This window comes from Pipistrellus kuhlii, unplaced genomic scaffold, assembly GCF_014108245.1.
Source record: "Pipistrellus kuhlii isolate mPipKuh1 unplaced genomic scaffold, mPipKuh1.p scaffold_m20_p_2, whole genome shotgun sequence".
NCBI lineage: Eukaryota > Metazoa > Chordata > Mammalia > Chiroptera > Vespertilionidae > Pipistrellus > Pipistrellus kuhlii.
In genome coordinates this window covers 179,597,198-179,611,853 of record NW_023425515.1, presented here as the reverse complement: position 1 = coordinate 179,611,853, position 14,656 = coordinate 179,597,198, and the positions used below count along the sequence as shown (strand labels likewise).

Genomic DNA, 14,656 nt, shown 5'->3' with positions numbered 1-14,656 from the left:
TTTTCGCCGTCCTGGGCCCGCAGGAGCCTCAAGAACAAACACAGGCAGGTGGCAGCCGGAGCGACTAGAGGCGGCGCCCGGCGGCCTGCCCTCTGGCGGCGGGAATCCCGGCGCCAGGGACCACGACTCGGAGGGGGCGGGGCGGGGCCTCTGGGGGCGGGGCCTTTGGGCATAGCTCCGCCCCGGACAGGGCGGGGCGGGGAAGTCCGGCCCAGAAGGCCGGGCCTAGGAGCCTCGGAGGGCGGTGACGGCCTCCTTCCGGCCGCCAGGACCCGGCCGGCAGGGCGAGCCCCAGCCCGGAGGGAAGGAGCCGGAGAGGCCGGCGGGCCATGCCCTGCTCCCTGCGCGCCATTCTCCTCCGGGACCTGGTCCTGGGCGTGCTGGGCGTCTCCGCCTTCCTCGTCCACCTGGGCGCCGACCTGTGGGCGGTGAGCCAGTACGTGCTCAGCGGCTGCTACCTGTGGGCCGCGCTGGTGCTGTCGCTGCTGGGCGTCGCGTCTGTGGCGCTTCAGGTCTTCAGCTGGATCTGGCTGCGCGCCGACCCCGCCGGCCTGCACGCCGCTCCGCGCTCCGTGCGCTGCCTGGCGCTGCTGCACCTCCTGCAGCTGGGCTTCCTGTACCGGTGAGGCCCCGCCCTGGGAGGGGGGGCGGCCCGGTGGCACCTCCTGCAGCGGGGCCACCTGTACCGGTGAGGCCCCGCCCTGGGAGGGGGGCTGGGGAGGGCGGCACCTCCTGCAGCGGGGCTACCTGTACAGGTGAGCGTCTTGGCACGGGAAGCGGGTGCGGAGGTGCCCCGTGGGCACCTTAACCTACAAAGTGAGTTTCCAGCTCCTTAAAAAACAGCTCTAGCCCTGGCTGGTTTGGTTCAGTGGATAGAGCGTCATCTTGCGGTCTGAAGGGTCCCAGGTTCGATTCCGGTCAAGGGCATGTACCTTGGTTGCGGGCACATCCCCAGTAGCGGGTGTGCAGGAGGCAGCTGATCGATGTTTCTAACTCTCTATCCCTTCCTCTCTGTAAAAAATTAATAAAATATATTTAAAAACAACAACAACGGGTTCAATCCCGGTCAAGGGCACATGTCCCAGTTGCTGGCTTGGTCCCCTGTTGGGGGCGTACAGGAGGCAGCCTATCAATGATTCTTTCTCATCACTGATGTTTCTGTCTCTTCTCCTTCCTCTCTGAAATTAATATATATATTTATATTAGAGGCCCGATGCATGAAATTCGGGAAAGAGCAGGCCTTCCTTCCCGGGGTGCCAGCACTGGCTTCCCTCGAACCTGGACCCGGGCTGCCCTCGCAGCCACGGCTTCGTCCTTGTTCTGCTGTTTGGTCTTATAGGCACATCAGCTCTTTATTAGATAGGAGATATATATATATATATTAATTTAAAGGTAGGGGTGGCAGGCAGGCCTGCCGTGGGGAGTGAGGGAAAGAGCAGAGAGCTGGCTCCCAAGGCCGAGGCCAGCGGACAGACCAGGGTTCCTTTTCGCTGTGGATGGGCCTTGGCCGGACACTCGCCTCCTCTGGGTCTCAGTTTCTCATTGTTCCGGTGGGGATGGTGTGCACGCCTGCCTCTGTGTAGTAAGGATGAAATGAGGCCTGTGAGTTGTGTGCAAACGCTAGCTAGCTTCTGAGAGCTTCAGCAGCCCTGACCCCCAGTACCTGTTCCCTCGCCCGAGTGCCTGTCGCCTTCTTTCCCAGCTGCATCTCCCTGACATTTCCTCTCCGCCTGCCCCTGTCCCCCACCCTGACCAGGTAAGGGGGCAGAGAGGGGGAAACTGCCACCAGGGGGCCAGAGACATGAGACAAAGTTGGGAAGGAATGTGGTCTGGGTTGGGATAGGTGGGTGGAGTCAACATCTGCTTTTGGATCCTTTTTTGTTGTTAATCCTCACCTGAGGATATTTTTCCATTGAATTTTAGAGAGAATGGAAGAGAGAGGGAGAGACCGAGAGAAATATCGATGTGAGAGAAACACATTAGTTGGTTGCCTCCTGCAGGAGCTCCGACCAGGGCTCAGGGGAGGAACTTGCAACCAAGTTAGTGCCCTTGACCAGAATCGAACCCGAGACCCTTCGGCTCACAGGTTGATGCTCTGTTTACTGAGCCAAACCGGTGAGGGCTTGAATCCATTTTTACAGTCTCTCCACAGCCCTGACAAAGCTGCACGGAGTGTCTAGGAGTGGGAGAGAGAGAGAGAGAGAGAGGGAGAGAGAGAGAGAGAGAGAGAGAGAGGGAGGGAGGGAGCGCGCGAGCATGCGCAGCCTTGAATGTTGCATTTTGCCTGAGGGACTGACGGGCATGGGGGGTGGAGAAGGCACACATTACCGTGTTGGCAGGCCTCAGTGAGCCCTGAACCCATCACTATATCGTGCATCTTCCTGTCTCCTGTTTCGGCTGCGTGTGAGGCAGACGACGCCCTGAGCTTTGGCTTTGAAAAGGATCCCTGGGTCTGCCTGTGACTGGGCTGAGGCAGGGCCCTCCATGGTGTTGGGGGGCCAGAGACAGGACCCCTGCTGAGGGAGAGCCTGACCCGGGCTGCCTGCCTGCTTCCTTCCTGTGCTGTCTGTCCGTCCCGGGGGGGTAACAGTACGTGTCTGATGAATGAATTCCGGGGGGTAACAGTACGTGTCTGATGAATGAATTCCGGGGGGTAACAGGACGTGTCTGATGAATGAATTCCGGGGGGTAACAGGACGTGTCTGATGAATGAATTCCGGGGGGTAACAGGATGTGTCTGATGAATGAATTCGCAGTGAGCGAATGGGCTCACCTCCAGGAACCACCTGAGACCCGCTGTGGGGGGTGGAAGCCGTGGTGCATCTCCACTCCCCCTCATGCCGGGGGCCAGCCAGGCCTGTCTGTCCGACCTCTGTGCTCTCCCAGCTCCGCCCCGGTCCATCCCCACGCTCCGAGGCTCTCTCCTTCCTCCGGGATTGTTACCACAGCCTCTTAAACAGAGCCCGCTTCCGGCCTTCGCCCCCACCCTTCCTCCTCCCACCCCGGGGAGTTCTTTCTGAGCACAGTCTGACCCGTCTCACCTGTGCTCAGAGGCTCTCAGTGGCTCCCTTCCCCACAGGATCCTCAGAAATCCTTAGGCTTGCCGAAACCGGCTTGGCTCAGCGGTAGAGCGTCGGTCTGCGGACTGAGGGGTCCCGGGTTCGATTCCGTACAAGGGCACATCCCCGGTAGGGGGTGTACGGGAGGCGTCTGGTCGATGTCTCTCTCTCATCGACGTTTCTGGCTCTCTATCTCTCTCCCTTCCTCTCTGTAAAAAATCAATTAAAAAAAAAAAAGAAATCCTTAGGCTTGCTAAACTTGGAGAACTATCGCCTTAGGCAACTTTCTTGTGTGCCTTTGATATTCAAACACCCCTGCTGATTAGCTCTTTGGTCGTGTTTCCCCACGGGAAACATACAGATGTTGTAAGGTCTAAATGGGACGAGGTTGGTGATGAACTTGGGATAGTGCCTGGCCAGCAGGAGCAGCAGTGATTATTGTTGTTGTTTAAATTGTTGGCAGAACACTTCTCTTTTAAAAAAATGTTTCATATGTTTTCTTGATTTTAGAGAGGAAGGGAGAGGGAGAGATAGAAACATGCACGATGAGAGAGAATCATTGATTGGCTGCCTCCTGCACTCCCCCTACTGGGGGTGGAGCCCGCAACCAGGGCACGTGTCCTTGACCGGAATTGAAGCCAGGACCCTTGAGCCCACAGGCCGACGCTCTGTCTTGCCCACAGCGTGTGGGACTGGAGCCCGCCTGCATCTGCCTGGTAAGCAGGGGGAGGGGGAGCCTGGGGACACTAACCCCCCCCCCCCCCCCCCCCGCTGTGCCTAGGTGCCTGCAGGGGCTGCAGCAGGGGCTGCTGGTGTGGCAGCAGGAGACGCCCTCCCAGTTCGACTTGGCCTACGCCGACTTCCTGTCCCTGGACATCAGCATGCTGCGGCTCTTCGAGACCTTCCTGGAGAGGACGCCGCAGCTCACGCTGGTGCTGGCCATCGTGCTGCAGAGCGGCCGGGCCGAGTACTACCAGTGTGAGTACGTCCGGCCGCGGCACCCCTTCTGTGTGAGGAGGTTTCCCGCGGGAACGCCTCCCTCTCCCGTAAGGACTGCTCAGAGAGAGGATCGGAGCACGTCCTCCGTCAGGCAGGTCCGGGGTCCATTCCAAAGGCACCTCCTAGCCCTGGCTGTAGGCGTTTGGACCAAGGACTCCACCCTCCTGAGCGTGTTTCCATCTGTAAAATGGACCTGACACACAATCCTTCCTCCGGGGACTGATGAAGGATCAGGGGTGATGCATACACCAGGTGTCTGGTGCATAACAGATTAATTGTCGTTTTCACTCTTTGGCAGACAACAGCTAGAGGGGGTGTGTAGGGTGCGACACACAGTAGACAGTTGTTGGTCCGTGAGGTGTGTGCTGGGCGCCTTCCCCCACATAAGTTGTCATTGAGCATCTTTGTGCCTGTCCCTGTGGGGGCACCGCAGTGCGCGAGGACCAGCCCCTGCCCTGCTGGGCTGGCGGGAAAGTCTGCAGAGGGAGATGCCGGTGGCCTTATAAACCAGGAGAAGTCTGTGCACTGAAGAGCTTTGGGAAGGTTTTCTCCCGTGAAAGGGAAGTAACGAGCCCAAGGACTCCAGCTGTGTCTGATTCCAGGCCCAGGGCTGCCCCTTTTCTGCCTCCTGCCCCGTCTCCCCCTCCCCACCCCCCCACTCCCCACTGCACTGTAAATGCCACAGACTCCCCCGGGGACCAGTCTCCACTCTGCTGTCACTCACTGTGTGGCCTGGCCTCAGGTCCCATAGCTGTACAAGATGGGCTTGGACTTGACCTCCAGGGACGCTTTCAGCTGCTCCTTTGAGTCTGTGTATTAATTGAAAAGACCAGTAATAGCAGCCATCGAGTGCCTGCTGGTAACCGGCACTGTGTAGAGTGCTTTATTGTCAGTGCTCACACCAAGCCCTGTAGGATGGTGCTATGTGTATCTCCATTTTGCACAAGAGGAAAGAGGCACAGAAAGGTGGGCTGATTGCCCTGGGACACACAGCATACACTGGGCACACATTTTTCTTTGTCTGTTTGAGGGCAGTGAGTGTCTAGGACCAGGGCCGAACGGATACAAGCTACACTGTCTGTGTATGGGAGAGGGGGGAGAAAGGAGAGAGGGAAAAGATGGATTTTCCCACCTTTTTATTTAGCAAACATTTGTGCCAGTACTGGGCTGCCAGTGGATCCCAGGGGAGCAGAATCTGTTTCCTACCCTGAGGAGCTGAGAGATAAGGAAATTGATAATTGGTTCAATATGAGTGGGTGGGATCGGATCTGGGTGTGTGGCTCCAGGGGGTACTTCCGGGTAAGGAGGAGCAGGCCTGTGCCCTGGCCTTCCTAACATCGTCAGCAAAGCTTGCCCAGGCCAGAGAAGGCAGGTGCGGGGCAGGCTGGAGGATCAGCCCTGCTGAGACCTGGAGCGTGGGAGTTAGCGAGGACCACGGCCACCGATGTGACTCCAGGCTGGGCGTGGGATCCTGGCCCAGGACGGTTCCCTGTAAACACCTGGCGAACGGACGCGGTGGGAAGGAGGCAGGAAGTGTTCTGGAGACATTCCAGTGCCGCTGCCCCCCCTCCGGGCCCTGGTGCCTCTAGCCCAGCGTGGACAGCCAGCAGGTGGGAGAGGGTCCCCACTGAGTCTTGGGAAATCGAGACCAGGGCCCAGTCTGACCGGGGTGTGTGTGTGTGTGTGTGTGTGTGTGTGTGTGTGATGATGCACCATCCATACACAGGCACCTTCAGAGGCCTGTCGCCACCGGATGGGGTTTCCCGCTTCCCTTTCTGAGAGTAAGAAGGGGGAACGGGGACTGCTGACTTTCAGACCCAACACAGGCCCGGGCTCTTCCGGGAAAGGAAGGGCTGCGGGTTCTTTAAGACGCTGGGTTAAAATCGTACACCTGTGGATGAGGACAATGGGGGGGGGGGGGTAAGGGCAGAGGGTGGGGCGGGAACCAGGTGGAAGGGAGCTATGGTGAGGGAAAAAGGAGAAACAATTGTAATAATCTGAGCAATAAAGATTTATTAAAAAAAAAAAATGCCAAGGCCCAGGGGTGCAGCTGAGGGTGTCCACGCCCCACCCCCTCTCCGGTGGCACCGGAGACGGAGAGCTCTGTGGTGAAGGGCAGACCCCGTAGCTGAATCTCAGGAAGGACTGTGTCTGGTGGTGAGAACCATGCTCTCCAGCTGTAGTTTTCCCTTCACCAAGCCGGGGGTTCTCCTTCCCGCCTCGGGGTGGTTCCGAGGGCCCCAGGACCCGTGAGTGCTGGGGAGCGCCCGGCGGGCTGCCCCCGGGGCTCAGCCGCTTCCTCCTCCTCTCCGCAGGGGTTGGCATCTGCACGGCCTTCCTGGGCATCTCCTGGGCCCTGCTCGACTACCACCGGGCCCTGCGCACCTGCCTCCCCGCCAAGCCCGTCCTGGGGCTGGGCTCCTCCGTGATCTACTTCCTGTGGAACCTGCTGCTGCTGTGGCCCCGCGTCCTGGCCGTGGCCCTCTTCTCGGCGCTCTTCCCCCGCTACGTGGCTCTGCACTTCCTGGGCCTGTGGCTGGTGCTGCTGTTCTGGGTCTGGTTGCAGGGCACCGATTTCATGCCAGACCCCCACTCCGAGTGGCTCTACCGGGCCACAGTGGCCACCATCCTCTACTTCTCCTGGTTCAACGTGGCCGAGGGCCACACTCGCGGCCGCGCCACCATCCACCTGGCGTTCCTCCTGAGCGACAGCGCGCTCATGGCGGTCACCTGGGTGACGCAGGGCGCCTGGCTGCCCGGCGGGGTCCCGCTGCAGGTGCTGCTGCCCTTGGGCGGCCTCAGCTTCCTTCTGGGTCTGGCGCTGCGGCTTGTCTACTACCGCTGGCTGCACCCCAGCTACCCCTGGGAGCCTGACCGGGTGGACGGGACCCCCGCCCCCCGCCCCCTCCAGTACTATGAGCTGCCCAGGAACAGGCGCATGGACCATTTGGCTCGGAATTTTTTCCCCCAAGGCGATGAGGCCGCTGTGCCGTGGCCGGGGGAGGCAAACGGGGTCCTCTGAGGCAGGGCCAGACCCAGCCAGGGGACAGAAGGACACACACAATCAGTGGTTGGCGTGCAGAAGATAAGCTAATTATGCTGCTGTGGGCCTTGACTCACTCAACAAGCACTTGTTGCCTGACCTTGCCAGCACCGGAGATGAGAGTTGAGTAAGACAGAGGCCTGCTTCCCGGAGAAGAAGACAGGAAGGACCACGCCCTGGAGGGCCAAGAGCCGCAATTCTATCAGAACACCTGGAGAGGGCAGAAGAGATCCCCTTTTCTTTTCCTTCCAACCAGTATATCTGGTGCCCAAAGCATCCCAAGTTTTCACTCAAATAACTGGTGGAGGTGCTGTCCCGGCCCTTGGCTCCCCTCTCCTGGAAGCCAGGATGCCGAGCCAGCTGGCTTCCATCAACCCAGCCAAGGCCTCATGCAGCTGGCCCGGCCTCTGCCCCGGCTCTCAAGGGCCTGTCTTTCCACCAGGTGCCTTGTGAGCCTGTGGCCTGGCCATGGCTCAGCCCATGGAGTATGTTTTATACGTTAGACAGTGTACTTTCTACCTCAGAACCTACTGTGAGAGGGAGAGAAGGTGCATGCCTCTCTCTGCAGGTGAGAGACACGCATGTGTTGTTTCGTTGAACAGTATTACTTTGTTGAACAGGTTATTATTAAAACCTTATAAAATCCTCCAAACTAGTTGTGTCGTTACACTACATCTACAGAATTCAAAGCCGCTTGGAAAGAAGGGGTCAGGGACACAGAGTCCACTGCTCAAAATTGGCGAAGGCCTGGGGACAGAGGAGAAGGGGGCTGGGGCAGGCAGGACTTCTCACCTTGTTCTCTGAGTTTCGGGGGCTGGCGAGCCGGTGTGGGGTTGGTCGTTCATGTGGCACCAGAACCCAGGTCTGGACTGACTGGTGTGCTGCTGCTGGGCCGGCAGGAGCCTCAGACACCTTCAGAGCCAGAAGTGAACGCGGAGCCCAGGTGGAGGGCTTTGCTGGAAGCTCAGGGAGGGTGTGAGTGATGAGGTGGCTTAAGGAATGCGGACGTGGGCAGTGGTGCCAGGGAGGTGGAACCTTTTGCTGCTCTCAGGTCTGTGGGTTGGAGAAACAAGGAATTTTTCGCCAGAGCTCTCATCTATACTCGAGGTGAAGTTGTCAAATGATGGCAATATGTATGCAATTAACTCCAAACAGAGTATTCCGATACTACCTAAAAAGCTATAGAAAAAGTTTCATTTGTAGATAAACGTTTACAGGATCACCCTAGCTGGTTTGGCTCAGTGGGTAGAGCGTCAGCCTGTGGACTGAAGGGTCCTAGGTTCGATTCCAGTCAGGACTGGAGCAGGAGACAACCAATTGACGGGCCTCTCTCACATTGATGTCTCTGTCTTTCCCTCTTTCTCCCACTCTCCCTAAAAATCAATGGAAAAATACTCTCGGGTAAAGATATAAAAAAGTTAACAGCGTCAAAAGCTTTAAGATGAGTGACATTACACACCATTAGAAATTTCCTTTGAAAATTCCCATCAATCATTTTTTCAAATGTCAAGAAACCTGTTTTTGAAGAATAAAAACCTGAATTGTCTGCCACCAAAAGTTGGTTGAGAAATATGCAGGTGTTTTTACTTATCACAGGGGAAGATGAAGGTGTTCACTCTTTGGGCTTGAGAAGCAATCAATGTCTGCGCTTACAAGCAAGGAGATAGCCACTCAGAGGTTTGCTTCATCTACAGTTGTGGTCCAGCATGTGCCCCTTTTCTTCTGAATCCTTACCCAAGGATATGTTTTTTGTTTTCTTTGTTTTTAGAGAGAGAGAGGAAGAGGGATGGAGAAACATTGATGTAAGAGAAAAACATCAATCAGTTGCCTCCTGTACTCGCCCTGACTGGGAATCGAACCCACAACCTTTTGGTGTAGGATGATGCATCAATCAACTGAGCCAACAGGGCCATAAGGTACAACTTCCTGTTGAAAAGTTTTAGTTCTTAGAATACATGGCAACCTCATCATTTCTGAGGTGATTAATTTGAAAAAACAAAAAACCTTGTAGTCTGACATATATGGTACTTGGAAGCTAGGTCTGAATTCGGATTTCCTTCATTGAAATAAAAGGCAAAAGAATTCTTGATTTCTTCAGACCAACAACGGACACACCCAAATCTGAAGAAATGGAATGAGAAAAAGGAGCTGATGGGACATGAAATCAGGCCAAATTAAACAAGGTTTGATGCCAGTTTGCCTATTTTATTGCTTTTGTGTTTTAAGCTCAGCATAGCAAGTTCCTAACAATTCAATTTCAATATATTTGACAGAAAATGAAGTCTTTTATACCAGTCCTAAACTTTAAAAAGCAATATATATTATACTCTTGATTTCAGAGAGGGAGGAACGTCAATGATGAGAGAGAATCATTAATTGGATGCCTCCTGCACACCCCCTACTGGGGACGGAGCCCGAAACCTGGGCTTGTGCCCTGACTGGGAATCGAACCCTGACCGCCTGCTTCACAGGTAGAAGCTCAACAACTGAGCCACGCCAGCTGGGCTCAATATGTTTTATTGACAATTTACTTGTCCTGGTTTAGTGATCAGAGTTCCAACTCGCTCCAAAGGGTTGGTTGCAGGTTTGATCTTGGCCACGGGCATGCGCCTGGGTTTAAAGTTCAATCCCTGGCCCTGGTTGGGGTGTTTGCAGGAGGCAACAAACCAATGTGTCTCTCTCATCGGATGTGTTTTTCTCTCTCCCTCTCCCCCTCTCTAAAAACAAATGGAAAAATATCCTCGGGTGAGGATCAGCTAAAACTAACAAACTTTTGTTAAAAAAACGAACAAACTTTTACTTGCAAATTATTTTTCCCCCATGTACATTTTTTTTTAATACCAAAAGGTTACTTTTTTCCTATCTTTGTGGTGAAATTAATTACAATGATTAAAAGGGTGGTATCTTTTAATGAACTCCAGATTTTTATAATGAACTCCTCGGGTTTTTATAAAACCGTACTTAGGTGCCTACCAGCTGGGCAACTGTGTGGATCCTATTCAGAAAAGACACAGGAGCAAACTGTATAGAAAATAAAAACTTTATTTTTTTCAAGTTTACAAGATAGTTCCCATGACATATAACATTATGGTCAAAGACTCTACAGCCATGAATGCCCGCAGTCACATAAATATATCCAATCCAATCAATGCTTTTTACTGCTGAGTGAGGCATCTGTAATCCAGAGGGTCAGGTTTTGAGAAGTCGCCCTTAATGGGATGGCTTCTGTCAGTGCATTAGGAACTAGCCAATGAGCCTTGCTTGCTAGAGCTGTCTGACTCAGAGGAGAGAAACAAGGCCTGCTGAGCTGGGTTTCCTCTCTGATGGTTTAAAATATTTTAGAATTTGCCCTGGCCAGCATGGCCCAGTTGGTTGAGCATCCTCCCATACACTGAGAGGTCCTGGTCAGGGCACAGGCCTGGGTTGTGGGCTCCATCCCCAACAGAGGATGTGCAGAGGCAGCCGATTGATCGATGTTTCTCCTCTCTCTAAAAATCAATAAGAACATACATATTTTAGAATCTCAGAATTCAGATTTGGCTTGTATAGTGTAAATCCGGGGAGTTCCAACTTTTGGATGAAAAGGAAACCAATTTAGTGGTAAGAAACAGAAGCTTGCTTAAAGGGGTCCTGCTTGCCCCTTCCTGCAGGAGAGAACACCCCAAGCTCACCACCCCCTGGCTCAGACCATCACTCTCCCAGGAAGAGGGAGACCAGCGGTCCCTCCTCCTCCTCCCTGTGCTTCAGCAGCACGAACACCCATTCAAGGGCTGGAAATCTAAAAGCTCCACCTGCTGCAGCTGGCTTGCCAGCCAGGCTCTCCTTGGAGCTTCAGCGCTGAGTTTGTGTAAACTGCGAACAAACTGGCACAAGTCTCCTGGGACGCTAGCTTTGGCCCCTCCCAACGTGCAGAGCAGAAGATAGGGACACCCCAAACCAAATAAAAGCATCTACATCTGGAGCAGGAATCCATTCTCCTGGACACCACCGGCTGCCCCAGGGGCACTGGACAGGGTGGTGCTAAGGCACAGTCAGTTTTACATTCGAGAGTCAAGCCGCCTCTGAAACCCAGGACGCACTTGACAACTCCGGATCCCTTCCTAGGAAAGTCCTCACCCCGAAATGTGCAGACCCATCTTCTAGAACCGGTCCCCAGCTGGGGCAAGGTTCGTCATGTGGCTGAACTCATGGGGATTCTTTCTAGTAAAGAGGGCTCCCCCATCGTCGAGAGGACCTCCAGTGTCCTGGGGCCCCACTCGTTTTCCTTTCCAGGCCTCTGTACTGGGAGGAGAAACACACGGTGAAAGCAGAGCGCTGTGCTCCCTGGACAGGTCCCCTTTCTGCCTGCCCCCTAAAGGAGATGGCAACAACTGCTCTGCTGAGCTCCTCACTTCTCTTGGTCTTTTGCAAAGACCTCCGCCAGGCAGTCGGGGAGGAAGGAAAAGACCACTGCAAAGGGGGCCACGTCATGTTCTAGGAACAAAGAGCTCTTCCCAAAGGGCAGGCAGAGGGAGGGGTTGGTGTGGACCTGGATCCATGATGGGGTACCACTCCACGGCCTCGCAGGAAACCAAGTTACACGGCCGTAGGTGGAGGGCTGGGGGCCTGGAAGAAAGATCCATCCTAGAGCTTTCTAGGATCAGTTACCGAGCAGGGCAGAGCAGCATCTGGGCAGCCGTGCTGGACTCAGACCAAGGCGAGGTCTGCCTAATAGACTGCATAACCCCACCTCCGCCCCACCAACGGGAACAAGGCCAGAGCAGCAGCTGAGTAATGAGCACTGACTCCAGCTCCTCCAAAGACCTGTTCCCTAACATCGTGAGCCCTGAATTGTTCCTCATTCAGTTCTGAAGGAATGTGTGCGAACAGCCTTTCTCTGCTATGGATGACCTGGTCTCAGGAGGACTCTGGCCTCTCGGTGCTGCAACATCTCTGAAGTGAGTATGCAGATTCTCTGTAGTCAAGCAGGTAGAGCTGGGGTTGGTCAAGGAAACCTACTGAGTTCCAGACGACACCTCTCTGCAGCCTGAGAGAGGCTGAAGGCCCGCAGCTCTAGGGAAGTTTATCCTGCCCGAGCAGATGCCCAGGCGGGTCTTGGAGGGATGGAGCATCCACAAACACAATTGGGCTAGAAGGCTCACATCCATCTTCCCAGAGGCCAGGCGGGGAGATGTCCCTGCACTTGGCCCAGGATTAAGTTTCCAGGCATGGAGTTGGGACCCAACAACTTCGTTTAAAACAGGAGTATTTTTGGCTTCTGGTTTTCCACTTTAGAATGAGATTTGAGAAGTGGGAAGGGTCTACCATGGGAAAACTGGGTTTTGATCACAGCAATCTCTTCAGTTCCAGACAGAGATCTGGGTAAATATACTCAGAATACCCTCCATAGGCTTAAGGGCTTCGAAGAAAGTCAACTACATTGGTAGTTTTGGCCAAATGTAGTTATGAGCCTGTCCTCAGACTTATTTTGACTTATTGGGTCCAAAGCCCAGGGGTTGGCCGGATCTGCATGGAGGTGGCTGTGAGGAATTCAGGGCAGAAAACGGACAGAAGCTACTCTGGTGACTAAGAAGGCAGGCAGGCTGTAGGGCAAGCATCTGTTGGGGAGGAGTGCCTCTCTGCAGGAGGAAAAGGTGGAATATTCCTGGTTCAAGAACCAAAGAAGTGAAAATTCCCAAGAAGCCTTAGTCCCGTCTCTCCAGTTTAGAGGTCAGCCCCCTGGACATAGTCTTTGAATCAGAGTCAAGCTGAAGGCTTAGCATTTACCATCTAAGAGAAGAAGTTCCCAGGATTGTGCCATGTGGTTAAAGGGGAAGAGGGATTGGCAAGGGGACTAAGGCTTCTAGGATGGGAATTACCAGAGTCTAACATTAATCAGTGTCCAGTGCCCCACAGTTCAGCAAACCAGAAAATGGAAGAACAGGAGAGAAACCATCCTAGAAAGCAGACCACTGGAGCAGCTACAGGGGTGCTACTGTCACACAGAGAGAGGTATTTCAGATATTTCAGTTACTATTTCCCAAGGAAAGGTTACACATCCCTTTCTTGCTAGGCAAAGAAAGAAGGGAAAACCTGCTTCAGAGACCAGACTCTTACCTATAAAAATTACATATACGTTCACTGGGAATATGTTCTACAGCTAAGGAGTTTATAAAGACTGCAAGAGATTGTTATAACAAAAGTCTGCCACATTTATCCTATCACCACAACTTAACAGCAGTTCTCAACCAGGTCATGGACAAAGAGTGCAACTCTGCCCCCCAAATTTCCTTTTGTTTTTTTCTTCTTCATTTTTGAAACAAAATTAACAAAACAAAAAACACAAGAATTAAAAGCACTGTGGCTGCATTGAGTCTATTCTCTCAATCCACTGTCCTGCTTCTGCATGAGAATGAACATGGGGCTGCAGCTCACTCTTAGCAAAAACCAGCTCCATCCCTTGCAGCTGTTGGTTCTGATTGTGTTCTCGCCAGCATTCCATGGAAAAAGACAGAGTTCTCAGTTGGTTCCAGTCTCCGGCTCCTTTCAGGAGTGAACAGCAGCTCATGGGGAAGGCTCTTCATTCCAGTTCTTAGAGGAAATCAAGCTCCAAAGCCTGGTGCAGGGACACTAGGTCTCCATGGTTTGTGATCCTCCAGAAAGGCATGTTGTGCTGAGAGAGAGCAGGGACAGCTGGTTAACCCAGCTTCTTCTGGGAGGCCACATCTACCCAACCCTTTATCCAGACCTCTCCCCAAGGTTCTTGTAATCCTCTCTCACCTCATGGGGCTGCCATTAGGGTCAAATAAGTCATATGTGTAAGGACTTTGTACATTATAGGACACTCTACAAATGTGGGAGGTTTTTATTAGGTTTCAGTGGTAGCTATGTCTTGTGAGATATCTATTTATTCTAGCTGCTATATAGGGTCTTCAGGATCAAATAAAATAGCCACACAAGAAATTAGTATCAATATTACATTTCCTTATAGATAGGCAATTTCCTTTAAGTTACAGAGATAACAAGGCCCAAATCTTGTTCATCACTAAGATTCAGAATATACAGATCTTGGAAATAATCCCATTATATAATGTGGTCAGAATTATGTCCAGTAAACTGTGTCCTGTTCTGAAAGCCTTATAAAGGGCTTTGACGAATCCAAGTGTTAGAATCTATATTCTATGAAGCTGCAGGAGACTAGTTTTACTGATTGTCTTGTTCAAACTGGTTACAAATGACCCAGAATTTTGAAGTCCTAGAACAGTTCTTTTGACATGTAACTCAGTGTTTTTTCTAGCTTGTACATACTATTTAAGAGGCTTTTAATGTAGAGAAGAGGAAGCTGGGCTAGGCCTGCAGGTCTTTGGTGAGCTTGTGGACATGGGTCTCTCTTCTGCAGGATGGGGTTTGTAAAAAATAAGGCCTATGGCCGAAACCGGTTTGGCTCAGTGGATAGAGCGTTGGCCTGCAGACTGAAAGATCCCAGGTTTGATTCTGGTCAAGGGCATGTACCTTGGTTGTGGGCACATCCACAGTAGGGGTTGTGCAAGAGGCAAATGATCAATGTTTCTCTCAT

General features: G+C 53.2%; 2 protein-coding genes across 8 annotated transcripts in view; one reads left to right on the top strand and one right to left on the bottom strand.

The window, feature by feature from the left end:
- Positions 1 to 208: 208 nt before the first annotated feature.
- XKR8 (XK related 8) lies at positions 209 to 7,749 on the top strand. Its single transcript, XM_036448369.2, has 3 exons — positions 209 to 622; positions 3,841 to 4,037; positions 6,374 to 7,749. The coding sequence occupies exons 1-3, from the start codon at positions 330 to 332 to the stop codon at positions 7,078 to 7,080; spliced, it is 1,197 nt and encodes a 398-aa protein (XP_036304262.1). The 5' UTR covers positions 209 to 329; the 3' UTR covers positions 7,081 to 7,749.
- Positions 7,750 to 10,125: 2,376 nt separating this feature from the next.
- The window catches only part of EYA3 (EYA transcriptional coactivator and phosphatase 3), a 95,971-nt gene continuing 91,440 nt past the window's right edge, over positions 10,126 to 14,656 (bottom strand). For all 7 annotated transcript variants that reach the window (XM_036448346.2, XM_036448349.2, XM_036448347.2 and 4 more), the window contains one exon: positions 10,126 to 13,753. In XM_036448346.2, the coding sequence (XP_036304239.1) occupies positions 13,673 to 13,753 (81 nt within the window). In that variant the 3' untranslated portion in view covers positions 10,126 to 13,672. The remainder of the gene's footprint in view (positions 13,754 to 14,656) is intronic.

Excerpts from the sequence above, each read along its gene's own strand:
- XKR8 (XM_036448369.2), top strand. The coding sequence starts at position 330 with ATGCCCTGCTCCCTGCGCGCCATTCTCCTCCGGGACCTGGTCCTGGGC. Across the intron at positions 623-3,840 it reads CAGCTGGGCTTCCTGTACCG|GTGCCTGCAGGGGCTGCAGC; the intron begins GTGAGGCCCCGC and ends CGCTGTGCCTAG. Across the intron at positions 4,038-6,373 it reads CCGGGCCGAGTACTACCAGT|GGGTTGGCATCTGCACGGCC; the intron begins GTGAGTACGTCC and ends TCCTCTCCGCAG.